This window comes from Danio rerio, chromosome 16 (genome assembly GCF_052040795.2).
Source record: "Danio rerio strain M-AB ecotype USA chromosome 16, GRCz13ab, whole genome shotgun sequence".
Classification (NCBI taxonomy): Eukaryota; Metazoa; Chordata; class Actinopteri; order Cypriniformes; family Danionidae; genus Danio; species Danio rerio.
In genome coordinates this window covers 24,301,950-24,329,056 of record NC_141036.1, presented here as the reverse complement: position 1 = coordinate 24,329,056, position 27,107 = coordinate 24,301,950, and the positions used below count along the sequence as shown (strand labels likewise).

Genomic DNA, 27,107 nt, shown 5'->3' with positions numbered 1-27,107 from the left:
ATATTTTTCCAATTCTTCACCTGGTTTGATGGATCCCAGCATCTGCTTCCACACAAAGAACTGCAGGTGAGTTTCATGAGGACCAAGAAAGAGGGAGTCAGGAAGAACTGTGAGATCTTTTACTCTTGACATATACCTGAAACACACAGTCAAATCTACATCAGAAACTTCAGCTCTGCAGAAAACTGAACACAGACTGATTTCACTGAGGGTTAAATATGCGCACAGCATGAGACTCACTGGGTATTTGATGGCTTCACACCAGCTTTTTGCTTCATGTTATTTGTCATCGGAAATCCTTTTTCATTCCACCACTGCAGAAAAACACACACAATAACCTTTATACCTTATTTATTATGTATCTATTGATAATATAGATAATATATCTTGTGAGCCTTAGAAAAACAAATATCAAGTGTTGTAACCTGTAGAAAGTGATCGGGTTGATCAATCTCCAAAGCTGACTGCAGAATAATCTCCTTCTCTTTGTTCTCCATGAACCTTTGATTTATCACAGACTGATTAGTCTGCAAGGCTTCTGTAACTTTCTTCTCCTCCTTCTCTAACAGTGTTTTCACCTCATCCTCTATTTTTCGTAAGAGCTGGTGCAGTTCTTCAAAATGATCAGAGATTTGGGCTGATAAGGTTTTGGATTTATCCTAAAAAAGAGAAAAACATTCAGGTTGTGGCTGTGCATTACTGGTATGTTAAGTTTATTCCTGATACAGCTGTTTTTTTTCAGTAACAAATAAAATATGTGATTAATTATGTGATTTTTTTTTTCCTTGTATGTGTGTGATTAAGATGTGATTAACCTCCGGGTGCTTCGGTTTCCCCCACAGTCCAAAGATGCAGTATAGGGGATTTGAATAAACTAAATTGGCCGTAGTGTGAGTGTGAATGTGAGAGTAGATGGGTGTTTCCCAGTACTGGATTGCAGCTAGAAGGGCATCCGCTGTAAAAAACATGTGCTGGATAAGTTGATGGTTCATTCCGCTGTGGCGACCCCTGATAAATAAAGACTAAGCCGAAGGAAAGTGAATGAATGAATATTTGTGATGTTTTTGATTTTTGGAGTCAGATACTTGAAAAAACTTTTTAAAAATTTTGAAGAACAGTTGCATCGCCCTCATATTTTTGACTTTACGTGCCCAAAACCATAATGTCACAAAAGATACATGACAGACAAACAGATTTAAAACCGGGACACACTAAGCAAACGGTTGGCCATTGGGCAGCATCGGGCCATCAGTTACTATCTGTCAGGATAGACTGTTCGGTCTGTTTCACATGTCATCTCTCATCTGAGGTGACAAAACCAAGCAAATGGCACAAGTCAAGGAGAACATAAATAAGCCAGCTCTCATTTTTTCAAATTTCTTAAATATTAGCAACCAATGTGGATTATCAGATTATCAAACATATTTGCACAAGCAAATACATCTGTGGTTTGAGAGCATTGTGAAAATACTGTAAACGCTGTTTATGGTTTTAATGTGTGCAGCAATACTTGTGGAATGACAATTCAGGATACTGCCACCTGTGGGTTTGACATGATACATCCTTTTATGCAGACACTGGATAGATGTTCTACTTTCAGTTTGCTGTCCTGTCGTCTTGTTGTCTTCATGCAGTTTTTTTGGTCCAGATAAGACCAGACGCAGCCAACATGAGGCTACAACACAATCAATTTTTATTGCTGCTAGTTCTTTGACGTTGGCTTAGTTTGTCCAATTTAATCAAAGACAATTTGATTTTAGCTATGACAACCTTCAAACCAAGAACCAGAAGTGCTGAATCCGATGACATGAAGAGCATGACAACTTCAAATCACCTTGGGGAAATATTTAAACCAGCCTGATCTCACGAAGAAACGTAAGTGTTCTATGTTTTGTCAGTTTATTTGTCAGGCTAATTCAAACGAATTTTTTTATGGTATTAAGGCATTCTATGGGTAAAATTAAAGCTACATATTGTTTGTGTTTGCTGGGAGGTATTGTTTCAGAATGGGGTTACAGAATGTGTCACAAATGGATGACATCCAACTCCATATGACTCTTGTACATGTTCATGTTTGACACATATTGATTTTCCTTCCAATAGTATCTGGATGCAGCCTTTATGATGCAAGCTTAGATTGTATCACTCACCGATGCAATGTCAGACACAATGCACTCAAATGGAGCTAGGGACGTCACTGTGAGGGGTAGGGTTAGGGGTGGGGTTAGGTGAGCCCATTAAAAAGCATTGGATGCAGCTCAGATTGCACTGCACCAGGTCTGCTGTCAGTCAGTCTAATATTATATCATCTGACATCTTACAGTGTGACATGGGGATCATGTTCATCCAGTCTAGCTACAATCATAAACAATTTTTAAAAATCATACGGTGTGAGCCGGACTTTAGTCAAACAAGAGCTGAGTAAATGAAACAAATGAATTTACAATTTAGACATTGAAAACATGCTCATTGAACTAAAGTATTCAAGTCAGTGTATGCATTAATTGTGTTTTTAATGTACTTTTAAATAAAATAATACATTGGCCAAGACTTGTGCTATCATGAAAGTCAGTGTTTTCCAACTTATTTTGATGTTATGATACCTCAGTTTTGGTGATCTCTGTGGTCTGTTGTTGTATCATGTAATCCAGTTGTCCATTTTCTTTGGCAAGAAAACCCAAAGCAGTCTTTAGCTTCCCCTACAGATAAATAAACACTTAATACATGGTTTTAAAGAAGTTTCTATGAGCCTGAGATTAAAAATGATGACTGAAATGATTTAAATAGAAACCTAATTATGTCTAAATAACATCCAACAAACAGCTTTGTAAACAAAGAATTGAAAGCAAGAACATACTCTTATTATTTAGTTACACATACGTCATTGATAATGTTTTACCTTGTTTATCTCTGCAGCTTCTTTCACTGGTTTAAAGACGTGTCCTTTATGTTTGTCTCCATCCCTGCAGATGACACACACCAGCTTCTGATCAGTCTCACAGAACAGTTTGAGCTTCTCGTCGTGTTCAGAACACATCAGCATCTTCTCCATATCTACAAGCTTCAATGTTTGCGTTCCTTCTTGAGGTGTGGATCTGTCTGATTTCTGCTCTGCAAGGTGCCCACGTACTGTCGAGGTCATGTTTCTCAGTAAATGGCTGGATTTCAGGTCTTTTTCGTTGTAAGGTTTTTGGCATTCTGGACAGGCACTTGGTCCCAGGCTGGCCTGCATATGGCCAGTAATGCATTGACGACAGAACGAATGCTCACAAGAGAGAGTCACCGGATCCGTAAAATCACTCAGACACACGGAGCACTTGATCTCCAAAGACAAAGGGGAATGCATTTTAGCTTTCCTTCTGGTCAAGACCGTGTTTTGAGCTTTGAACTGAATGTTTTCTCTCTTTAAAATCAGCTTCTTTCTGTCAAATTCTGCTTTCTCTTCCTTGTTTTTGAACAGAATATCAAATGTATTTAAATTTGAGTTGCATAACAAGGTGTTGTTCCTCCCACAGGTTGTATAACAAGGGAAGTAATCAAACTGGAATGTCAAACCTTATACCTGTGTTTACAGAATACATATTGTGTACTGTGCTGGTGCAAATACTTTTCAATCAAAGCATGTGTTGAGCAGATAGACAGGTCCATTGTTAAATCTGTCAATAGTGCTTTCCATATAACCTTTAACGGACGAACAAATACTTTACTTTTATTTTACCCCACAAAAGAACTGTTTAAAGAGATAGTTCACCCAAAACTGAAAATCCTTTACTTACACTTCACTTGTCATGAACTTGTTTGATTTTCTTTCCTCTGTTGAATACAAAAGAACATAGTTTGAAAAAAGCTGGAAACCTGTACCCATTTGTTTGTTCCATTAATGTCAATGGTTACATTATTGCAGCTTCAAAATATCTTCTTTTAGGTTCAGCAGAAAAAAAACTCTTAAAAATTTGAGACCATTTGAGAGCAAATAAAGACTAAATAAGTTTTAAATTTTTAGTGATCTGTACCTTTAAGAAAACATTATAGTTGTAAATACCAATTAAATACAATCTCAAATTACATTTGGCCTTTTAATGCATAAATACACAAATTAAAATCAAACCAAATACCAAAACAATACATAAGTTATTCTAAAAATATATATTTTAATGCGTCTAAAAGTGATCACTGTGCCTAACTCATAGCTTATGTTTCCAATAAAAATAGCTTAGTAACAATAGTGACTTATATTAATTGTAATAGTAACAATAGTTTGTGTTTCCATCCAAAAATGCAATTTAGATTTATGCGCAAAACTGAAATTTCACATAAAACATTTGTGAATAAGGCACCGCCTTGGATTTTGGAGGCATTAGTATGTGTTGAACCATCCCAGTTCCTATATATTCAGTTCCTGATTCATTTTTACATTACGTTTACTATACACTCACCGGCCACTTTATTAGGTAAACCTATCCAACTGCTCGTTCATGCAAATTTCTAATCAGAAAATCACATGGCAGCAAAGCATTTAGGCATGTAGACATGGTCAAGACGATCTGCTGCAGTTTGAACTGAGCATCAAAATGGGGAAGAAAGGTGATTTAAGTGACTTTGAACGTAGCCAGAGAATGGTCTGAATAGTGCAAAGAAGAGGAAATTTCCAGCGAGCAGCAGTTCAGTGCAAATGACTTGTTGATACCAGAGGTCAGAGGAGAATGGCCAGACTGGCACAGGGTCACCAAAATTGGACAATAGAAATATGGAAAGACGTTGTCTGGTCTGATGAGTCTTGATTTCTGCTGCAACATTTGGATGATAGGGTCAGAATTTCTATCAACAATATGAAAGTATGGATCCATCCTGCCTTGTATCAACAGTCAGGCTGCTGGTGGTGGTGTAATGGTGTGGGGGATATTTTCTTGCCACACTTAGGGCCCATTAGTTTAAATTGAACATCATGTCAACGCCACAGCCTACCTAAGTATCGTTGTTGACCATGTCCATCCCTTTATGACCACAGTGTACCTATCTTCTGATGGCTACTTTCAGCAGGATAACGCATTATGTCATAGCTCAATCATCTCAGACTGGTTTCTTGAACATGACAAAGAGTTCACTGTGCTCAAATGGCCACCACAGTCACCAGATCTCAATCCAATAGAGCACCTTTGGGATGTGGTGGAACGGGAGATTCACATCATGGATGCGCAGCCGACAAATCTGCACCAACTGTGTGATGCTATCATGTCAATATGGACCAAAATCACTGAGGAATATTTCCAGTACCTTGTTGAATCTATGCTACGAAGGTTTAAGGCAGTAAAGTGGGTCCAAGCCAGTACTAGTAAGCTGTACCTAATAAGTTGTAAGTTGTTGTCAGTAAGTTGTTGTCTTGTAAGTTTTCATTTTCAGTCTAGAAAAATGTGAAGCATCTTGTTCCCTGATGTGAAAGGGTGTGATCTGACACAAAAAGGCCTAAATAAACACTACACCTCCATTGTTTCATCAGCAAAGTGTATACTTAATAGTCTGACATACTAGTCTGACTACAGCAGGTGAATCATGGCTTCAGCTCTGTCTCTTTACCTCATGTGTCCGGTGTGTCTGAGTGACTTCAAAGATCCAGTAAGTTTGCCCTGTGAACATGTTCTCTGTCGGCAGTGTGCTTCCAGGTATTTAGAATCCAGCAAAGGACCTCATAAATGCCCAGAATGCAGACAAAACTTCACCAGGACGGATCTTAAAGGTATTAGAGTTCTGAGAAATGTTGTGGACGCCATACAAGAACAGCGTAAGAAAAAGCAATTGATTCAACCGAACGCAGAGGAAATGCTGTGTTCTGAGCACAAGGAGCCGCTTAAACTTTTCTGTGTCAATGACCAGAGATTAGTTTGCCTCATCTGCAAAGAGGGAATGAAACACAGCGGACACAGTTTCAAGCCTGTAAAGGAAGCTAAGGAGATCAGTGAGGTTGAAACAACATATTTGAATTTAACAGCTAATTTCATATGAACTACTGTGACATGAATATGTGTGGAATAACAGATATTTTTGTTGTTGTTATTATAATTTAGAAAATGGTGAACAAAGCATTGAGTTTTATTTTAGATGACAACAAGCAAATGGGTGACATGATCCTGAATCAGACGCTTGAAATCACAAAATCCAAGGTGGGTTAAAAGACATTTTGAAAACTTTTTAAACTACAGTTTACACATTAAATACATTAATAAAAATGGTTATTTAACATTAGTTTTTGAAGATATCGTTGTTCATTGTTACCTAATATGAACAAGCGCAACTTTAGATTTTAATGTTGCATTAGTAAATATTAAACTACAATTAATAAATCGTTTTTCTGGTGTCTTGAGAAAGCAGAGTTTGAAAGTTTGAGGTAGTTTCAAAGTTTAAATCATTGAAGCAGTTTTAAGGAGTTTAGATATAGATAACTACAGATAACTACAGATATGTCAGCATGTTTCTAGTATGGATTAGCATGTTTTTTGCTAGGTAGTTGATAGGGTGTTCTGAGTGGTTGCTACAGTGTTGCTAGGTGGTGGCTAGGGTGTTCTGAAAGGTTGCAAAGGCATTGCTAAGGTGTTCTGAGTGGTGGCTTAAGTGTTGCTAGGCAGTTGCTATGGTGTTCTGAGTCTTTGCTAGGCAGTTGCTAGGGTGTCCCAGGTAGTTGTTAAGATGTTTTCAGGTGGTTGCTAGGGTATTCTGAATGGTTGCTAGGCTGTCGCCGGGAGGTTGTTAGGGTGTTCTAGGTGGTTGCTAAGGCATTGTTTGGCAGTTGCTAAGGTGTTCTGAGTAGTTGCTAGGCAGTTGTACAGTCCTATGTGGTTTCTAAGGCATTGCTATGTAGTTGCTAGGGTGTTTAGGTGTTTCTAAGGTGTTTTGAGTTGTTGTTAAGGTGTGGCTAGGCTGTTGTTATGGTGTTCGGGGTGAATGCTAAGGCATTTCTAGGTAGTTTTCATGGTGTTCTAAGTGGTTGCTAAGATGTTTCTAGGCGTTTACTGGGGTGTTATGAGGGGTTGCTATGGCATTGCTAGGCAGTTACTAGGGTGTTCCAGGTTATTGTTAAAGTGTTGCTAGGTGGTTGCTAGGGTATTTTAAATGGTTGCTAAGGCATTGCTATGTGGTTGCCAAGGGGTTGCTACAATGTTCTGAGTGGTTGCTAATGTGTTGCTAGGCGGTTGCTAAGGTGTTTTGAGTGGTTACTAGGTGGTTGCTAATGCATTGCTAGGCAGTTGCTATGGTGTTCTATGTGGTTGCTAAGGCATTGCTAGGTAGTTGCAAAGGTGTTCTGAGTGGTTGCTAGGTGGTTGCTAGACAGTTGCTAAGGTGTTCTGAGTGGTTGCTAGGCAGTTGCTAACATTAATTAGCATGGTTCTAGTATGAATTAGCATTATGCTAGCATGTTTTAGTTCAAATTAGCATGTTGCTAGTATGTTTCTAGTATGGATTAGTATACTGCTAGTTTGATTTGGTTTGTTCTTAGTGTTTCCAATGTAAAGTCAATGGCAGCTTTTTTACAATAGAAGTCAGTTGCTAGAGTGCCGTAAGTGGTTGCTAGGGTGTGGCTAGTAACTTGAAAGGTCATCTGTGATTGGCAGATTGGTAGTCTAAATGAAATGAGCAGAAAGAATAATAAGTTAATGTAGTATAACAGTATTGTCTTTCTCAAGCCATCATAATGAAAGCTTGTTGTATATTGTGACTGAAAAAATGTATTATCGTTATTTTGGCTGCTTCACTTTTTTGTTCTCAAAGTCAAATGTGAATCTACAGGAAAGGGCCAAACATCTTGAGACCCTTATGCATGCTCAGTTTAAGAAAATGCATGACTTCTTGTTGAAAAAGGAGGAGGATGCAATGAGACAGATCCAGAAAGCAGCAAACAGTGCTGAGGAATCAATGAAGCATAATGGGTCGTTGTTGTCAAAGTTGCAAATAAAAGGAAACAGCCAGGTGTCCATATTGGAGTCAGGACTAAAGATAAACCAGCCAGAGAGGTTTTTAGAGGTAACGTTGTTCTGTAGCACATTCCAGAAACATGTTTAGACTCAGCATGGTGGATTTCATAACACCTCAAATCTGTTTCTATTATTTTCAGTGGTGGAGTAAAGACGGGTTTCCTTTGGTTAATGAAATCAGCGAGAGCAAAAACATCAAGTTTGCCATTCCAACCAAGTAAGATAGAAAATGCTTTTTAGCTGATATTTTGGACACTTTTACACAGCCATTTCTTAATATTACTGCATTACAACACAACAAAACTCCATACATGCTTAAAAATATTTTTTATCGACAGATTTGAACCGTTTTAAATGAAATTATAGTCTATCAAATACATAAGCTAATCATGTAATACCATTACTAATACATATTAGGTGTCTGCATAATATTATTATTTTTTAATACATTTTAAGGGTTTGTTGGTTGTTCCTTGGTGAGCTCTTTCAAGCAAATGAAAAAAAGACGCTTTTCCACTTTGCACAGCTTGGCTGACTTCAGTTCTTGCTATAATTCTCTTGTGACATTACTGTTGTAATGAAATATAAACACACAATAGTCCAGGAGTTTGCACCTTATACAGAAAGCAGTGGACAAGCCCCCAAAAGTAAGCACCATATCGTACTAAACCGAACCGTACCATACGGTGGAAAAGCACCTTAAGACACTATTATAAGATGGCCATAAGAGCTCAAACATAAAAGCTTTATCTATTTGACTACACATGTGCATATTAAATAACCAATAAAACGCAGCAACTGACTCCAGCAACTGACTAAACACAAAGAAGTCAGGTTCGTCAGTTTTTGGGGTGCTCCGACACACTTCCACTGCAATCTGCACTATTTGTAGCATATTTCTGTATTTGCATATGTTGTGAGAATTTGCATGTGCGTGTGTTTTTTAATTTGTTAGTGTTTTCTTAACATGCAAGGTGTTTGAGCTCTCAGCCATTGTGCTATTGAAGGGATTGTTCACCCAAAAATGAAAACTCTGTCATCATTTACTCACCCTTTACCTGTTTCAAACCTTTATAGGTTTCTTCTGTTAAACACAAAAGAAGATATTTAGAAAAATGTTGATAACAGACCACTATCATTCCTTTTCTTTTTGGCTTAGTCCCTTTATCAATCTGGGTTCCCCACACTGGAATAAAACGCCAACTTATCCAGCACATGTTTTACACAGTGGATGCCCTTCCAGACGCAACCCTTCTCAGGAGAATGTTTTTCTTACTATGAAAGTAAATTGTTAAAGATATTCAGTATTTTTTTAAAAAAACTTTTTTGTGTTCAACTAAAGAAAGAAACTCAAAGCTCTAGAAGCGCTTAAGAGAGTGAGTAAATAGTGAGTTCATTTTCATTTGTGGGTGAACTATCCCTTTAAATAACATTATTCCTGTTAACTATACAAAGGCAACTAAAAAATTACAAATCCATCAGCAAAACAAACATTTGTTCAGACTCATTAAAAATGCATAAATAAGTGGTCTCAATAATTGAGGTTTAGAGTGTGTAATTCGAAGAAGAAGAAAAAGAGGTTTGTAAAGATTAAGAAGCTCATTGAAGCGGTGCTTTATAAACAGCCTTCACTAAGATCAATGGCCCAGTTCAGTGTTGCCATCTAGGAAAAAAATAATTAGTGCAAATAAAAAATTCTAAATTTACATGCAAACATATTCAAAATACGTATGGTAATAACGTATTTAGGGGAACACATACATTAAATGCTTACTTTTCTTGTGACAAAATGTATCTCATGCGCGCTGTATGCAAACACGTGTATAAAACTGAAGCATGCTTTGGGTTTATTGCACATGCATTGTGCATGTTGAACTTTGCACTATTTAATATGTCCACAAGGTGTCAACACTGAGCTGGCCTGCTGTTATACTGTCAACTAAGGTACAGGAGCCAGAACAATTTATTAAAAGTGTCTGAAAACTTTATTAAAATGTTCTTTTTATTGTTGAAGAAAAAAAAGAGAGAGAAAAGACTCATGTTCCAGACACTGAGCAAATATCTTTTTGTGCTCTAATGTTAATTTTCATGAGAATGTTGCAAGTTCATAGTGCAGTCCTAGCTCAATTTCATGTGTGCAATGTTGCTGTAAACATTTTAACGGTTGTTTTCTATAGATTTAAGTCGAAACATGATGGCGTTCGAGTGATTTGTGACCATTTCACCCTTGGGCCTTATGAAACTGACCTTCCGCTCATGGTTTGGCGAGACATGCTGGGTCCTGTTAAACGGGGTGAGTTGAGCCTTCATGAACATCTCTCATAAAGAAACACATTTTTATACTGTGTTTCTGCCAATAATCTTATTATAACCACTATATTTTATCAGTGGTTATAATGTTTTACTCCAAGGCCCCCAAAAACAGTATTTAAAGATACCCTTATATGTTTCTTTATATGTATCCTTATATGTTAAAAGCTTGTTTAATGTCAAAGCTGCTATATTTGTACTATGTTATGTTATCATGTATTAGCACATTAAAATGATTAAATTCCTTAATTTTCATAAGTGAATAGTTTCATGTTTTTTATTACGAAGGAAGTTAAATTACTTTCTCAGTTGTTCTGTAAATAGATTAGTTTTAGTTTTAGTATATTTTGTGGTTTGGTTTGGTTTATTTATACTTATTTATTTAAAAATACTTTTTAAATTGCTTATCAAATAAAATATTTTAGAGCTTGGTGTTATTTAAAAAATATAAAGTACCTGTAATTAAATTGATTAGGATTATTGAGATTTTAAGCACAATTTCATTACATTATACACGATAGTTTTTATGATTTCTCTTTTAAAATGTCTGCATATATGCAGATTTTTATGCAGATATAATAAACCAAAAGGACATTGCATGCAGCTTACATCACATGTTTTAGCTTTAGCTTAATTTAAGCTTATTTTAGGGCCCCTCGTTGAGAACCCCCCCACTATAAGTAGGTCACCAGATTTTTTCTTTATTTAAGCTTCATTGGTTTGGAGAATGATTGTTTTAATATTGTATTGATTATTGCTTTAATGACTGTCTTACTCTTCATTTGTCTTTAGACCTATCAGATTCATCTACAATGGACAAAGACCTAAAACTTGCTTTCAAAAAGGAGAATCATCAGCAGCCTCAAGGCGAAGATTACTTTGCCAGATTCCAGAAATTTCACAACGGTTACAGGGAGAATTATGTGGAGAGCATTCAGCCGGGTCAGGTGTACTGGGAGGTCGATATCGAAGCTGAACCAGGATGGGAACGAGGACTTACTGTTAGATATTACCCAAAAGAGAAGAACACGTCCCTCTGGCAGACATTATTTAACAAAGGTTTTGAGAACATTTCTCTTTCTGTAAAAAATGGTCGACTGTATGCTGTAAGAGGTGATAAAGAAACCCTAATCGCTAACCAGACTAAACCCCGCAGAGTCGGGGTTTACGTGGACAGTGTGAAACACCAGGTTGTGTTTTGCAATGCAGACAGTATTTCTCTCATTCACACAGTGTGGTGTGGAGATCAATAGTTCTTCATTATAAAACAAGGATATTTACATCTGCTTTGAATTATGAGGGGCATTCATGAATCATTTATAGTAAAAAAAAATATATATATATATATATATTTTTTTTTTTTTTTATCATTCTGTTAATTGTTGTACATGGTAAATTAAATATTGTGCTCTATATGATTTTTTTTCTAATTTATCTAATCAAATGAATGAAATGTTTTAAATGAATAAGTATAATTTGAAGTAGTTTCTATGTTTTGAATCTTTGAATATTTGGTAATCATAAAGCATATAGCATGATTATGAATGGGTGTTTTGTCAGCTGATTTGAATGTTAAATCCAATTCGAATGTTATCATTCACTTGAATGGGCGTTACTGGTGGTTATCAGCTGAAAGATATGGGCCAGAAGGGGCCTTCTGCGCCTACACTTTAAAAAAAAGTGATTAGTTACTTAAAGGCAGTAATCAATTGCACTAAAGGCAATAAGCTGACTTAACAAAAATAATGTTAAGAAAAAAATAAAGTAAACCCGTTGTAACTTAAAACTGTTAACCTGACTTGATTTTTATAATTTTGCTAATTGTACTCACTTTTTTTAAAGCAACTAATCCCTTATTACAGGGTCCGACTTTTTAGGATTTCTGTTTTAAAAAAATTACTGTAATTATTACAATATAACATATTTAGTGCTTTATTGGGTCTATAAATTCTACACTTATTGCCTGTTTTGAATTTAGAAGACACACTGGGGTCTGGAAAAGCTGATGTATTTAACTGTATGTCATTTTGCAAGATACAGAAAAGCTGAAAAAAAGGTGTACTGGAAAAAGTGATTAGTTTACCTTTTATATAAAATAAGTGAGTACAATTAGCATAATTATTAAAAAAATGGCGAGGCAGTGGCGCAGTAGGTAGTGTCGTTGCCTCATAGCAAGAAGGTTGCTGTGTCGCTGGTTCGAACCTCGGCTCGGTTGCCGTTTCTGTGTGGAGTTTGCATGTTCTCCCTGCCTTTGTGTGGATTTCCTCCGGGTGCTCCGATTTCCTCCACAGTCCAAAGACATGTGGTACAGGTGAATTGGGTAGGCAAAATTATTCATAGTGTGTGAATGTGTGTGTGGATATTTCCCAGAGATGGGTTGCGGCTGGAATAGCATCCGCTGCGTAAAAACTTGCTGGATAAGTTAGCGGTTCATTCCGCTGTGGCAACCCCAGATTAATAAAGGGACTAAGCTGACAAGAAAATGAATGAATGGATAAAAAATTAAGTTGATTTAACAGTTTCAAGTTACAATGGGTTTACTAACATTATTTTTGTAAAGTCAACTTGTTGCTTTTAAGGCAATTGGTTTACTCGCTTTAAGTAACTAATCACTTTTTAAAGTGTACTGGTAGGCTCAGAAGGCTGTTATCATTTATCCACATGGTTAGCCTAAACCACGACGAATGAAGTTCTGCACAAGACTTTTGGCCAGCGGAGAAATTAAAATGGTCGTGCCCAACTGAGTCTGGTTCTCTCAAGGTTTTTTTTCTTCACTCCCATCAGGTGAAGTTTTTTTTCCCTCTCCGCTGTTGCCACTGCCTCGCATGGTTCAGGATTGGTAGAGCTACGCATCGATGAATTGGCTCTTCAGTGTTTGAACTCTCAGTAATGATTAAATCACACTGAACTGAGCTAAACTGAACTGAACTGAACTTAAACACTAAAACCTGAACCACACTGTTCCAGTTACTGAACCACACTGTTCCAGTTACTATGACCATTTATGTGAAGCTGCTTTGACACAATCTACATCGTAAAAGCGCTATACAAATAAAGCTGAATTGAATTGAATTGAAGTTAATCAGCTATTGATCACATATGACTGTGACCAGAAGTTAACAAGAATTATTTATATTATTTTGTCCAACAAAAAATGAAATGGTATGTGATATTTGTTTGTTTTTACAGTGACTGAGAGTAAGGCCCAATTCCAATTCTATTTTTGTACCCCTTCCCCTTGGCCCTTAAAACCAAGGGTGGAGGGGAAGGGCTTTAAAATTTACCCCTAAAAGTTGGGACAGCACTACAGCACCAGCACACGTCATCATGTCATAGCAATCTCATGCTTCATATGAGATCAGATGATCGCGATTGCTGTAGTGATTCCAGTCGTGTTATTTTTTGTTTTATAGACCAGGCTGGTTTTAGAGGGGTTTTGACCATTTCCAGGCTGGTTTCCAGCCATTTCCAGCCTGGTCTTACCTGGTCAGGCTGGGAGATGACCAGCTAAAACCAGCTATATCCAGATTAAACCAGGGTGGTCAAGCTGGAAACCAGCCTGTAAATGGATTTTTTTCAGCAGGGCTGGAATCACTCCAGCAGTCGTGATCGTCTGATCTCATATAAAGGTGTTAAAGGAATAGTTCACTCAAAAATTAAAATCCTGTCATCATTTACTTATCCTCCCCTTGTTCCAAACCCCTTTGTTTGAGTTTCTTTCATTTATTTTTTTACAATTTTGTGTGAACTATCCCTTTAAGGGTTGAATTGAAAATCAAGTATGTTCATATTGCATGCTTTTCAGAATATTAAAGAGGTTATATAAATGAACTCAATTACCTCAGCAATTAAAAGCTTTTTACGGAAGTCTGTTGGAGTCTTTATCTTAAAGGACGTGCCGAAGGATGGACAATGGTTTTTCTTGCCAAAGACAACAGGAAAGTGAATGACATGATGGAAAACAATAGTGACTCGGGAGCACAAATGCAGTCATAAGTGTCAATTGTTTGGAAATTGAGCTATATCTGAAGGTTGAATAAAAATATCTTACCATTGATGTATATGGTCTGTTAGGCAAGAACATACTTTTGACAGAGATGATACTATTTAAAACTGGAATCTAAGAGTTCAAATCAATCGAAATATTGAAAAATTCTTCAAATTATGTTCTTACCAATGGATATTATTAATTAAAAATGATAACTTTCAAACAAAAAATTAAATAAACTTTTCATGTTTTGTTATTTTTTATTTTTTTGCAATTGGTTTACATTTGGGACTGCCTTTCAGGAAATCCCGGATTACAATTTAAATGAAGCTTACCTTAATCTTCAGATTCTAAAGTTTTCACCCCTGGCTCTTAATGGCTATTGTTTCCTTCTGCAGCATCAGTGAGGGTTTAAACCTTTATCAATAGTCATGCTTGAGTCCTTCGGTCATCCTCAGAGAGAAAAGATGATGCTCACAATCATACACTAACTTCTGGAAATGGTTCAAATCTGAAACTTTTGAAAAACTTTTTTCCTCAAAATCAGAAGCAGTTTATCTGTTCAGAGCAGACAAAAGACTCATGAACAACTATTACAAATTAGAAAAACCACCCGATCATCAGGAAACACAAACAGTATTAAAAACTAAAATTTATTTCAGATATGTTTTTTTTTTTTACTATATGTAAACATCTGTTATGTAAAATATCCTTCTCAGGACACTACTAAATAAAAAATACCATCCATTTTGTATGATCTCTCTTAATTTGTCAAAATTCATCACATTTTAACAGATTCTGCAAGGGGTGTGCAAACTTCCAAACAATCTATTGTAGAACATAAAAGAAAAAATCTTCATGCCTGATACATAATGGCCTAATCATTTTTGACATAAAAGAAAAATAATTTACTTTGACCCTTACAGTGTATTATTGGTTATTTGGAAGTCTGCTTTTGTGGTTCGGGGTTAGACTGGGGTTAAATGTTTAGACTAAGGTAAAAACTCACTTGTAAACAGCAAGTCTAATAAGTTTGAGTTTAAATGTCATTTTAGTGCTGAATCAGTAAAACATTATAGTACATTTAAAGACTAATATTATTGTAGTATTATCATCCTAATTGTTTTATTATTCTTACCCTCAGAGGAGACCTCTAGTGTGTTTGGAGGAGGCGCAGCTGTTTTTGAGAAAGCAGGAATAGGAAGTGGAACAGCTGGAGACGGTACAGGAATGCAGCTGAGGCCATGCAGAATAACCTAAACCAACAGCTGCAAGAGAAAAAAAGAAAAACTTCAGAGAGAAACACAACCTAAGCACTTTCTACATGCTAAATAAAAATATCACCTCTTCTTTTGTCTTCTTGGCATATGTGGCAGGGTAAAATATATAACTGGCTGTTTGTTTTTGAGAGAAAGTTCCAGTTGGATTTTTGCAGTTAAAGGCTTATTATAGCATTCATTGATTAAACGCAATCATTTCTCAGAAGCCAAAGAGGAAAATCCCTAATGTTTTGTTTTATTAGATCATCTGTAGTGTTGTGAAAATTCACATATGAAAAGATCAGTCGATTTGTTTTTGCACAGAACTGGAAGAAAATGTAATATTTTGAAACAGAAGTTATACAGTTGAGAGAACGAACAGTGATGTGGTTTAGCTATATAATATTAATGTATACACACAAGATCACAGTTGCTAATATAAAATCTATTGTATCACCAGTATTGATTACAATAAAAGGTTATATATATTCCATTGCATTATGTTGAGGATATTGCTCACAAGGGCGACACAGTGGTTCAGTGGTTAGCACTATCTCTCAGAGCAAAGAAGATCACTGGTTCGTGTCCTGGCTGGGTCAGTTGGCATTTGTTTGCATGTTCTGCCTGTGTTCATGTGGGTTTCCTCATGGTGCTCCAGTTTTCCCCACAGACCAAAGACTATAGGTGATTTATATAAATACTGTGGCACCCATCAAATTAAAAAAGGCTAGAGAGATTAAAACTATACCATGGTATAATAGTCATACTCGTGCGCTCAAAACAGCAACCCGCGCCCTGGAACGTAAATGGAAAAAAACTAATTTAGAGGTCTTTAGAATTGCGTACAAAGACAGTATGTCCAGCTATAGGAGGGCTCTAAAATCTGCCAGGACCGAGCACCTGCGCAAACTGATAGAAAATAATCATAACAATCCTAGATTTTTATTTAACACCATCTCTAAATTAGCAAATAATCGGTCATCCTTGGAACAAACTACTCCACCGCAAATTAGTAGTGATGACTTCATGAATTTTTTTCAGTAATAAAATAGAAGGCTTTAGACAGAAAATAGAAGATGCCAAACTTTCTGCACCGGCTTATACTCCAAATCCTGTAAATATTTCATTAAATCATAATAATAACCTACACTGCTTCAAAATCATAGAACATGAAGAGTTAGTAAAAATTATAAATAGCTCTAAACCAGCTACGTGTATGCTGGACTCAATTCCAACAAAATTACTGAAAGAGCTGCTACCTGCTATAGGAGAACCTCTTCTTAACATTATAAACTCTTCTTTATCTATAGGCCATGTTCCAAACTCTTACAAGCTAGCTGTTATTAAGCCTATTATTAAGAAACCGCAACTAGACACCAACAACTTAGCTAACTATAGGCCTATTTCTAATCTTCCATTTATGTCTATAATACTAGAAAAAGTTGTTTCCACTCAATTATGCTCTTATCTGCAGACGAACAATATTTTTGAAGTGTTTCAGTCAGGTTTCAGGGCTCACCACAGTACAGAAACCGCCTTAGTGAAAATAACCAACGATTTACTCTTAGCTGCTGACCGAGGGTGCGTCTCGCTATTAGTTTTACTCGATCTTAGTGCGGCATTTGATACCATTGACCACAATATCCTCATAAATCGCTTAAAGTCTACAGGTGTCCAGGGACAGGCTCTACAATGGTTTAAGTCATACTTAACTGACCGCTACCAGTTTGTGAATCTTAATGGACAGCCTTCACAAATCTGCCCAGTAAAGTATGGGGTGCCTCAAGGATCAGTTTTAGGCCCTTTACTGTTTACAATTTACATGCTACCTCTGGGAGACATTATTAGAAGACATGGGATCAGCTTTCACTGCTATGCAGATGATACTCAATTATATATTTCCACTAAACCTGACGAGACGTCTGAACTTTCTAAACTAACTGAGTGTATCAAAGACATCAAAGACTGGATGACCAACAATTTTCTTCTCTTAAACTCCGACAAAACAGAATTATTACTTATTGGGCCTAAATCTTGCACACAGCAGATCTCGCAACTCAATTTACAATTAGAGGGATACAAAGTTAGCTTTAGCTCTACTATAAAAGATTTGGGTGTCATATTAGACAGCAATCTAACTTTTAAAAACCATATATCCCATGTCACAAAAACTGCCTTCTTTCATCTGAGAAATATCGCTAAATTACGAAATATGCTATCCATCTCAGATGCAGAAAAGCTAGTCCATGCTTTTATGACTTCGAGACTGGATTACTGTAATGCTCTATTTGCTGGCTGCCCAGCATCCTCTATTAACAAACTTCAATTAGTACAAAATGCAGCAGCCAGAGTTCTGACCAGGTCTAGAAAATATGATCATATAACCCCAATTTTATCCTCCTTACACTGGCTGCCTGTTAAATTTCGCATTGAATTTAAAATATAACTTCTCACCTATAAAGCTCTAAATAATCTAGCTCCTGTTTATCTAACCAACCTTCTGTCTCGCTACGAACCAACTCGTTCCTTAAGATCTCAAAATTCAGGGCTTCTGGTAGTACCTAGAATAGCAAAATCAAGTAAAGGAGGTTGAGCCTTCTCTTTCATGGCTCCTACACTCTGGAATAGCCTTCCTGGTAATGTCCGAGGCTCAGACACACTCTCCCAGTTCAAAACTAGATTAAAGACCTATCTGTTTAGTAAAGCATACACTCAATGCATCACCTAGCGGGTTCCACACTGGCTTCTGCATCTTGCTTATATACACTATGAAGAGCAGCTACGCTAATTATTCTCTTTATTCTCTATTTTCACCTGGGGATACTCATCCCGAGGTCCTCAGATTATGCGGAGTCACTGATTGGATCCAAGACCAGCGACGTGATGATCCCAAGGATTCCATATCCGGGACCAGGCCATATCCTGAGCTGCTGCTGCGCTGATGGTCGTGGGGAGTGGAGAACATGTGTCTGATTCCAGCGACGCTCCAGGGACAGACGAGTCTTCATTGAGGCCATCTTCCAGCATAAACCACGGCGAATGAAGTTCTGCACAAGACTTTTGGCCAGCGGAGAAATTAAAATGGTCGTGCCCAACTGAGTCTGGTTCTCTCAAGGTTTTTTTTCTTCACTCCCATCAGGTGAAGTTTTTTTTCCCTCTCCGCTGTCGCCACTGCCTCGCATGGTTCAGGATTGGTAGAGCTGCGCATCGATGAATTTGCTCTTCAGTGTTTGAACTCTCAGTAATGATTAAATCACACTGAACTGAGCTAAACTGAACTGAACTGAACTTAAACACTAAAACCTGAACCACACTGTTCCAGTTACTATGACCATTTATGTGAAGCTGCTTTGACACAATCTATATTGTAAAAGCGCTATACAAATAAAGCTGAATTGAATTGAATTGATTTGAATAAACTAAATTGGTTGTGAGTGTGCATGTAAGAGTGTATGAGTGTTTCCCAGTACTGGGTTGCAGCTGGAAGGGCATTCGCTATGTAAAACAAATGCTTATTAAGCTGGTGGTTCATTCTGCTGTGGCGACCCCTGATTAATAAAGGGACTAAGCTAAAAGAAATTGAATGAATGAATATTGCTTATAAGTAATGTTGCAAAATGCCTACAGTTCTGTTGGTATTACTCTACTGCATTCAGGAATTTACCAGCAGTTGCAGAGCAAACAGTAAATCACAACTAAATTTGATTATATAGTTTTACTGCGGTATTGTGAAATGTCAAAATTTTTGGCTGAGAAATGTCAAAATCATCTTCAGATAAATGTTTCCTAAGGAAAGCTGTCCATCCTTTTAGCAACTGAGGTAATTTTCCAAGACAATACCGATTTTGGTCTCTTTTAAAACAAATGTCTCTAGGACATACTGACATGACATGGACATAAGACTGTCTCTGTACAAAACTAATTTCATTTCATATAAAGACATGCATCACATTCCACAAGAGGTGTCCAAAATTAGATGCAGCCAATTAGATTCAAGAAGCAGAAACTACTGATGTGTTAATGTAAATCGTTCATTCATTCATTTATTTTCATCAAGTTTTCCGGGGCCGGGTCGGGGTGGCAGTAGTCTTAGCAGAGAACCCCAGACTTCCCTCTCCAAGACACTTCCTCCAGCTCTACCAGGGGAATGCGAGGCGGTCAGCTGAGAGACATAGTGCCTCCAGCGTTTTGTGTGTTTTCCTCGAGTCCTTCTCCCGGTGGAATATGCCTGGAGCACCTCCTAGGCGTCCAGGAGCATCCAAAACAGATGCCCAAGCCACCTCAGCTGACTTCTCTCGATGTGGAGGAGCAGCGGCTCTACTCCGAGCTCCTCCCAAGTGACAGAGCTACTCACCCTATCTATAGGGGTGTGCCCTGCCACCCTGTTAAAGAAACTCATTTCGGCCACTTGCAGGCCCGGATTGGCTAATCGGGAGGACCGGGAGAATTCCCAGTGGGCCGGTCCGTTTTTTGGCCGCGAGGGCCGGTGTCCCTAGCTTCAGAATCTGTAGCTCTCAGCAGTCACACTTTTTAAATGGATTTATTTATTTACTTGACCACAGTGTTCTTATTCATTATTTTACCGCAGCTTTGCTCTTTTTATCTATTTTATCCCAGCCTCGTGAGCAGGAGGCAGCCTGCAGGTTAATGATGATATAAATCAGATGAGTCACCAATTAATGTACCGCTGTTGTGGTCCAGTGGATAGCACGTTAGGTTATGACGCCTCTGATTCGGGTTTGATCCTCGTCTGAATAACTTATTTTTTCATTTTTATTGTTAAGACATAAAATACTGTTAGGGTTGTTGAACATTTGAAGTTCTAAAGCACCTGTTTTCTCAAAAAAAAGACGTGATTGTGTAATTAAAAACTGAATTGGAAATGACCTTATTTTAATATAGTCAATCGTGAACTGAGGTGGGCCGGTCTGAGGCTTGAAACTCCAGGGCTGAAAAGGAGTCCCACTCCGGCCCTGGCCACTTGTATCCGTGATCTTATACTTTCATAGTTGAGAGTATTACAGATTGACTGGTAAATTCAGAGCTTTGCCTTGCTTTGCAGCTCCTTTTTTACCACAACTGATCGATACATCGACCACATTACTGCTGTCGCTGCACAGCATCCGCCTGTCAATCTCACGTTTCATCCTTCTCTCCCTTGTGAACAAAACCCCAAGAAACTTGAACTCCTTCACCTGGGGTAAGGACTTTCCTCCAACCTGGAGATGGTAAACCACCTTTTTCCAGGGGAGCACCATGGCCTCAAACTTGGAGGTGCTGATTCTCATCACACTCGGCAGCAAACGGCCCCAGTGCAAGCTGAAGATCCTTGTTCGATGAAGCCAACAGAACAACATCGTCTGCGAATAACAGACATGAAATCCTGTGGTTTCCGAACTGGACGCCCTCCAGCCCAAGGCTGCGCATAGAAATTCTGTCCAAACAATTATCAATAGAATAGGTGACAAATCAGTCATATTTAAAAGAATTGACAGGAGCCAGAGATACTCTTGAAAAGTTAACATGTTTTGCTTGTTGATAAAATTTATTCTGTTTTGTTTTATTTTTTCTACTCATTGGAGTCCTTTAGGGCTTTTATCGAAAATGAAGTTAAATATTACTGTATAATTACACATCCTTATTAGCAAATCAGTCAATATATTCTATCAAAATTGTTCTATGCATTATCTATATCTTTTACCTGTTGTTATCTATTTAAGCTATGTTCACAAGATAACGGTGTACTAAAAAATCAGTACATTGTTGTGGTGTTATCATTTAACTTTAATGTTGATCTCCTTCCCTCTTGTCAAAGAAAATCTTCCCAACGTGGGAAAAGCTATGTGTGTGCCTTCTTTAAAATGTGTGGTAATCAATTTGCAATTACACTTAACTAAAAAGTAAAATACTAAGTAAAAATACTGGGTTGTTTAGCCCAAAATAAAACATGGATTATCCAAGTCTTAAGTAACAAAATGTTTTCAATAATTTCTAAATGTATCTCGACAACAGTGTTTGTCCATATAAACACCAAAATCGAGTTAAAACAATCCAGCATAAGTCTTTCAACATGAAAACAGCTGAGTAAAATTGATCAACAACTGGATTCATGATTTTGTGATTGTGCTGGGTCATGTTTTGATCTGTTTTGTTTGTTTACAGTTTTATGGGTAGCACAAGATGATTTGCCAAAATTTTTAAATAACATATATAAAGTGTTCAGACCTCACCACAAAGATCGATGTGTACATATAATATAATTCACACCTAATAAACTAGGATAAGCAATTTACCCCGTTAAAAATTTATAAGACAATTTTGGGCAGCACTTTAGCATAATTACCAATTCCCACTATTATCTATTGGCTCATTATGATGATGATGATGATGATGATGATTATCATAATTAAGATATTTGCTGTTTATAAGTACTTAAATAGTATAATAGTATCATCTACATCCTAATCTCAATACCTACACTCACTATTAATAGGTAGCTAATTAGTGGTTTATTGTTTTCAAAGTCGTTTTTTGTATCCTAAAATAAAGTGTGACCCAGTTTTGCTTTAACTTTCAAACTAAATGGTTAGCGTAATTTTCTTTTGTTACGCTTTCTTGGAACTTTTTACTAAACAATTGAAAAGGATGGGCATAAGTGTCAATTATATTCAATAACTATGTCAGATTACATTTACATTTACATTTAGTCATTTAGACGCTTTTATCCAAAGCGACTTACAAAGATTAAACTTGATTTCCCAGAAAAAGTCATTAAATGTCTAATTGCTGTTGATATCTATCTGTAGTTAAACATTTTTGTACATCTGAATTTCACAACATGTTTGGTAAGAAGCATTTTACAGGAATAGATAATAAAAAAATACTATCATGAACAAACTGTTGTTTTTATTGGCTAGAATGATGTACAACTGACTCACTGTGTCGATCTGTGCCTGGTTAAAATTTAAATATTGCGTAACCAGCTTTTCTCCCGTTCTTCCTGCCAGTGTTTATTCTCTTCCTGCCCCTAAATGCGTACATGATCACACACACACATGGAGGAGGGGACGGAGGGAAAGAAGTTAAAAGTCAGTGGCAAAAAGGAGCCGCACGAACAAGTCTGAGAGGAACAACTCAGGAAGAACTTTCGCTTCTTATTTTCTCCAGACAGTCTCTCTTTTTTTTTTTTTTTGATTGCTCACTTCTTTATGGACTTCTTATTTCTCTATTGGGAATCTGAAGGGCAAGACTATAAGATAAAGGCACAATATATGTCAGAAGGACTACATAAAAAGATCTGTTGTTAAATAAATAAGAAGACTGTGAACAGATTTACTGAACTTGTGCTTCTAAGATGGAAGATATCGAAAATTACACCAGTTTACAAGAGTTTACTGAAGATATCTCTCATTGTGGGAACAGACCTATACTCTCATCACAGAGCAAACAAGGTAATGTTTGTATGCGTGTGTGTCTGGGAATGTGAGGATCAAGGGTCAAATGAAACCCTGATTGAAGCATGTGGGAAAAGCAAGAGTAAAAATGAACAGATCTGACTGTGATTTTGTGTTTTATCAGGTGTTCACAAAGGAGTGAAGTGTTTGAGAGGTCAGGTTTCTCTTGTCCTGCTTATTGCTCTGCTGACCTCGGTTTGTGCAAACATAGGACTTGGCGTTCTGCGTGAGTAAACACACCACTATACAAAAACATTCTGCATATAAGCAATGCATCTGTGTCTGACGCCAGATCCCTGCTGCAGTAAAAGTGCATTAAGTGCAGTATAAAATAATTATACTGTGTGTTGAAGCATGTCCCTAAATAGAATAGAATAGAATAGAATAGAATAGAATAGAATAGAATAGAATAGAATAGAATATGTAATAATATATTCTGAATAATATCGATAAGCTGGTTTTAAAATGTTGTGACATTGTGTATGAATAATTTTTTAAATGTCTAAATCTAAAAAAAAAAAAAACCTGATGAATTAAAATTATATAAACAACTTATAAAAACTAACAAACCAGTCTAATAAATTATTACAACAACAACAAAAAAAAGAATGACAGTGCATATCATTGACCAGTAGGTAATGTGGTATTGCTGGAACAGAATTAAACAGAATATATACTAAGCTTGATTTAATATTCTATAGTATTTATTTAAATTACAAATATTATTCAAATTAAATAAATACCCCATTTTAGAGATCATTTTAGCCATCAAGGCATTATTGTGTGCAAGAATAGAATAGAATAGAATAGAATAGAATAGAATAGAATAGAATAGAATAATAGATATGGTTTTGGTTATGGTTTTAAAATGATGTGACATTTTGTATGAACATTTTTTAAAGTCTAAATCTAAAACAAAATAAAAAAAACTGATTAATCAAAAATATAAAAATAAAATTAAAAAACACACAAATTATTATCATAAATTATAACAAAAAAATAGAAATGTACATGCACAACATTAACCAGTAGGTAATGTGGTATTGCTGGAACAGAATTAAACAAAAGTTTGATTTAATATTATACATTAATTAAAAATAAAAAATAATAATAATAATACTAAAATACCCCACTTTAGAGATCAAATTAGACATCAAAGCATTATTTGGTGTGGTAATAGAATAGAATAGAATAGAATAGAATAGAATAGAATAGAATAGAATAGAATAGAATAGAATAGGCTATACTTTTACTGTATCTCAAAATGTTAATTTCAAATGTTTCAAGGGGACAGTTCACCCCAAAATGAAAATCCTGTCCTCATTTACTCACATTTTACTTTTTCCAAACCTTTTAAAGTTTCTTTCTTCTGTTGGGACATAAAATAAGATGTTTTGAAGAATGATGAAAACCTGTAACCATTGACTTCTAGTATTTGTTTATCCCACCGTGGAAGTCAATAGTTACAGGTTTTGTGCTTTTAGGCTTTCGTCTAGATTAGAACCACTTGATGGAGAGTAAATGGGGAGCCAAATGTTATTTTTGGGTGAAATATCCCTTTGAGGCAGTGACAATAAAATGGCTTATTTGAGCATAAATATGAAGTATATTTAATACACAAAAACAGTCGGGTGTTTGCTAAGTGTTTACTCAACTGCTGTCAATATATAGGCCTATTGATCATATAAACTTTGTTTCTGTGCCTCTGCAGTGGTAAACAGCCGCAGATCGTCCATTTCTGCAGAGCCAGTCAACAGTGAGTCTGAAGCTGCTACTCTTTCTCTCAAACTTACCGCCACGCAGGAGCGTTTTTCCCGCCTTTGCTCTGAATACACAAATCTTGGTCAGGCTTGCTCAAAATCTGGTAAGAAAAACATCTCTGATTGCCATTTGACACTTAATAACTTCTGTAAACTTACCATAATATATTTTTTCTCTCCTTTTATTTCATCTTCCATCTCTCATGTCTCTTGTGCAGTGATCAAATGTAGACCCTGTCCAGAAGACTGGATGCATTTATCAGAGAAGTGTTATTATTTTAGTGATGATAAACTGGACTGGCAGCACAGTAAAGAGAGTTGTGCGTCTATGGGTGGACATCTGACGATACTACACAGCCACGAACAACACGTAAGTCGGTGGCAGAGTTAGCTTTTGTTTGTGAAATCGTGAATGAATGGCTTGTGTTGTTTTAATAACTACTTTTTGTACCATGTGTTTCTGCAGCATGTCAAATCTTTTGGTGATATTTTAATTTTTCCTACAGCACACCCTTGAGGCGGTCGCGCGCAATCACGGAGGAATGGACTATCATTTCTGGATCGGTTTATCAGACACTGAGACTGAGGGAGTGTGGAAATGGGTGGACAATACAGTGGTTAATAAGACGTACGAACACAAACACATACACACACCCACAACTAGATAAGCAGTCTAAAAAACAACAGAGAGAGGGTTTTTAGCGTAGCCTATATTTTGATCTGTTTAATTATTATACTCCGTATTTTTATTTTTATTTATTTTTATTTTAAAGGAATCTGTGAAAGTATGTATGTAAAATTGTATATTGTTGATTAACGTCTTCTAGACTAAAAGATGAAACCATTTTGAAAGATGTGAAACTGCAAGCCAGTTTTAAGGAAAATACGAAACACAGCCACACACCGTTGGACACCAATTAAACAAACAAAATATTTGTTTAATTTAATGTAATGTTTGGAACTTTTTAAATAAAAATGTTTTTAATAGAAAATATTTTAATAGAAATAAATAAATGCTATTACTAATAATGCAAATAAATGCATTGTAAAATAATAGATAATAATGCAAATAAATCCAAAAGTGTTTATCTAATAGATAGTGAAATAAACATGCTGTGCTCTGTAGAATAAAAAAAATTAAGTGCTGATGAAAGATACTATTTAAAGTAAACTGAAATTAAATTAATTGTGTGAAATCTGACTTTAAAAGCTTGTGTTACAACAACTAACCCTCTGTCTGTTACAACTTGCCCCGCAGGTGGGGTAAATAGTAACACTTTTACTCCTGGCACTTTTGGCAATACTGCACAAAAATCATAGGTCCGGCAATCATACAACCAGTGCTCATTTGTAGGACAGGTTTGTGTGTTGTTGGCAAAATAATATGGTTTGTCTAACCCCATTACTTTGTTCATTATTTGGCCAAAACCAAACAGTGTTTCTTTGTGCCCGGCTCTCCCCTACTTCATCTTTTTAGTGAAAGCTTATGTTTTGAAACATGTTTGAAACTAAATGATATTTTCACTGTTTCAGATAAAGTTTTTGATCTATTTATTTCATGTCATATTTTAAAAAGAAAACAAATAATGTGAAGAGCACCAGGTGGATTAAGTCATTGCACTTCTAAAACAAATATATCTTGAGTACAAAATGTTTAGAAAATTGTAGTAGAAAACAAATACTGGGAAAGTATGCACATTCTGAAGGGTTTATAATTATTCATTATTTATTTATTTATTTTTTGCCTTGTTGCATAGATAGAAATTGAGATGTAAAAATATTCCTGCAAAATATCCAAAAATTATTTTGGTCTTGGTATTGCAGTAAAGACGTTTTGTTAAATTTTCTTTTTATTTTTTTATATTTTCTTATACTTTTAGTTTTTTATTTATTAATTTATGTTGTTGTTGTTGTTTTTTTTCTTTATAAAGTATACTAAGTTCACATGATAAATAATATATGTGGATGCCTATCATATTTGGCAGCCTGGTCATACATTTTTTTAAAAAGCCATCATCTTTAGATATATGAGTGTATAGTTAAATCAGAGTAGAAGGTCTATATAAAACAAATGCGTAACAATAAAGATATGGATGGTAATTTTTTTTTTTTTTAAAGCTGCTCTTAAAAATAAAATTGCCATCTGTGCTCACTGCTGTTCTCTGTAGGTACTGGAATGAATGGGAAAAAGAGCCCAATAATCACCGTTCAGGTGGAGTTCATGGAGAAGACTGTGCAGTGCTGGACTCGAGATCCAAGACCTGGTTTGACGTGCCTTGTGATTTCCATTACAAACGCATCTGTGAGATGGACCCCATTGCCTTTAGCGTCTGAACTTCAGTGAAATGTGAATTAATGTTGCTCTATTTTTC

The 27,107-nt window shown here is 36.3% G+C and overlaps 3 protein-coding genes and 1 long non-coding RNA gene across 5 annotated transcripts in view; 2 read left to right on the top strand and 2 right to left on the bottom strand.

The window, feature by feature from the left end:
* Positions 1–3,837, bottom strand: part of trim108 (tripartite motif containing 108) — a 4,913-nt gene extending 1,076 nt beyond the window's left edge. Inside the window, 5 exon segments of the mRNA NM_001045168.1 lie at positions 21–136; positions 241–314; positions 426–659; positions 2,604–2,699; positions 2,900–3,837. Of these exon segments, the coding sequence (NP_001038633.1) occupies positions 21–136; positions 241–314; positions 426–659; positions 2,604–2,699; positions 2,900–3,346 (967 nt within the window). The 5' untranslated portion in view covers positions 3,347–3,837.
* Positions 1,761–15,534, top strand: LOC101882614 (zinc-binding protein A33). 2 transcript variants are annotated; one of them, XM_087286945.1, is made up of 9 exons: positions 1,761–1,875; positions 2,970–4,990; positions 5,294–5,958; positions 6,063–6,158; positions 7,780–8,013; positions 8,105–8,181; positions 10,142–10,257; positions 11,067–12,938; positions 13,353–15,534. In XM_087286945.1, exons 3-8 carry the CDS (start codon positions 5,551–5,553, stop codon positions 11,525–11,527), a joined length of 1,392 nt encoding a protein of 463 aa, XP_087143071.1. In that variant the 5' UTR covers positions 1,761–1,875; positions 2,970–4,990; positions 5,294–5,550; the 3' UTR covers positions 11,528–12,938; positions 13,353–15,534. The 2 variants fall into 2 exon arrangements, with proteins under 2 accessions (XP_087143071.1, XP_087143072.1); XM_087286946.1 differs by lacking the exon at positions 1,761–1,875 and having other exon boundaries at positions 4,123–5,958.
* Positions 14,115–25,222, bottom strand: LOC147833331 (uncharacterized). Its single transcript, XR_015511376.1, has 3 exons — positions 24,895–25,222; positions 15,401–15,530; positions 14,115–14,715 (listed from the first exon to the last, which is right to left on the bottom strand). It is a non-coding gene; the product is annotated as an uncharacterized LOC147833331 (long non-coding RNA).
* cldc1 (C-type lectin domain containing 1) lies at positions 22,613–27,107 on the top strand. The gene is given in 6 exon segments (NM_001045039.2): positions 22,613–22,972; positions 23,100–23,201; positions 24,687–24,839; positions 24,954–25,105; positions 25,242–25,363; positions 26,904–27,107. Coding segments are annotated over 6 exon segments (792 nt in total). The 5' UTR covers positions 22,613–22,875; the 3' UTR covers positions 27,070–27,107.

Coding starts and splice junctions, on each gene's coding strand:
- LOC101882614 (XM_087286945.1), top strand. CDS start 5,551: ATGGCTTCAGCTCTGTCTCTTTACCTCATGTGTCCGGTGTGTCTGAGT. Junction 8,014..8,104: donor AGCCAGAGAGGTTTTTAGAG/GTAACGTTGTTC, acceptor TATTATTTTCAG/TGGTGGAGTAAAGACGGGTT. Junction 8,182..10,141: donor AAGTTTGCCATTCCAACCAA/GTAAGATAGAAA, acceptor TGTTTTCTATAG/ATTTAAGTCGAAACATGATG.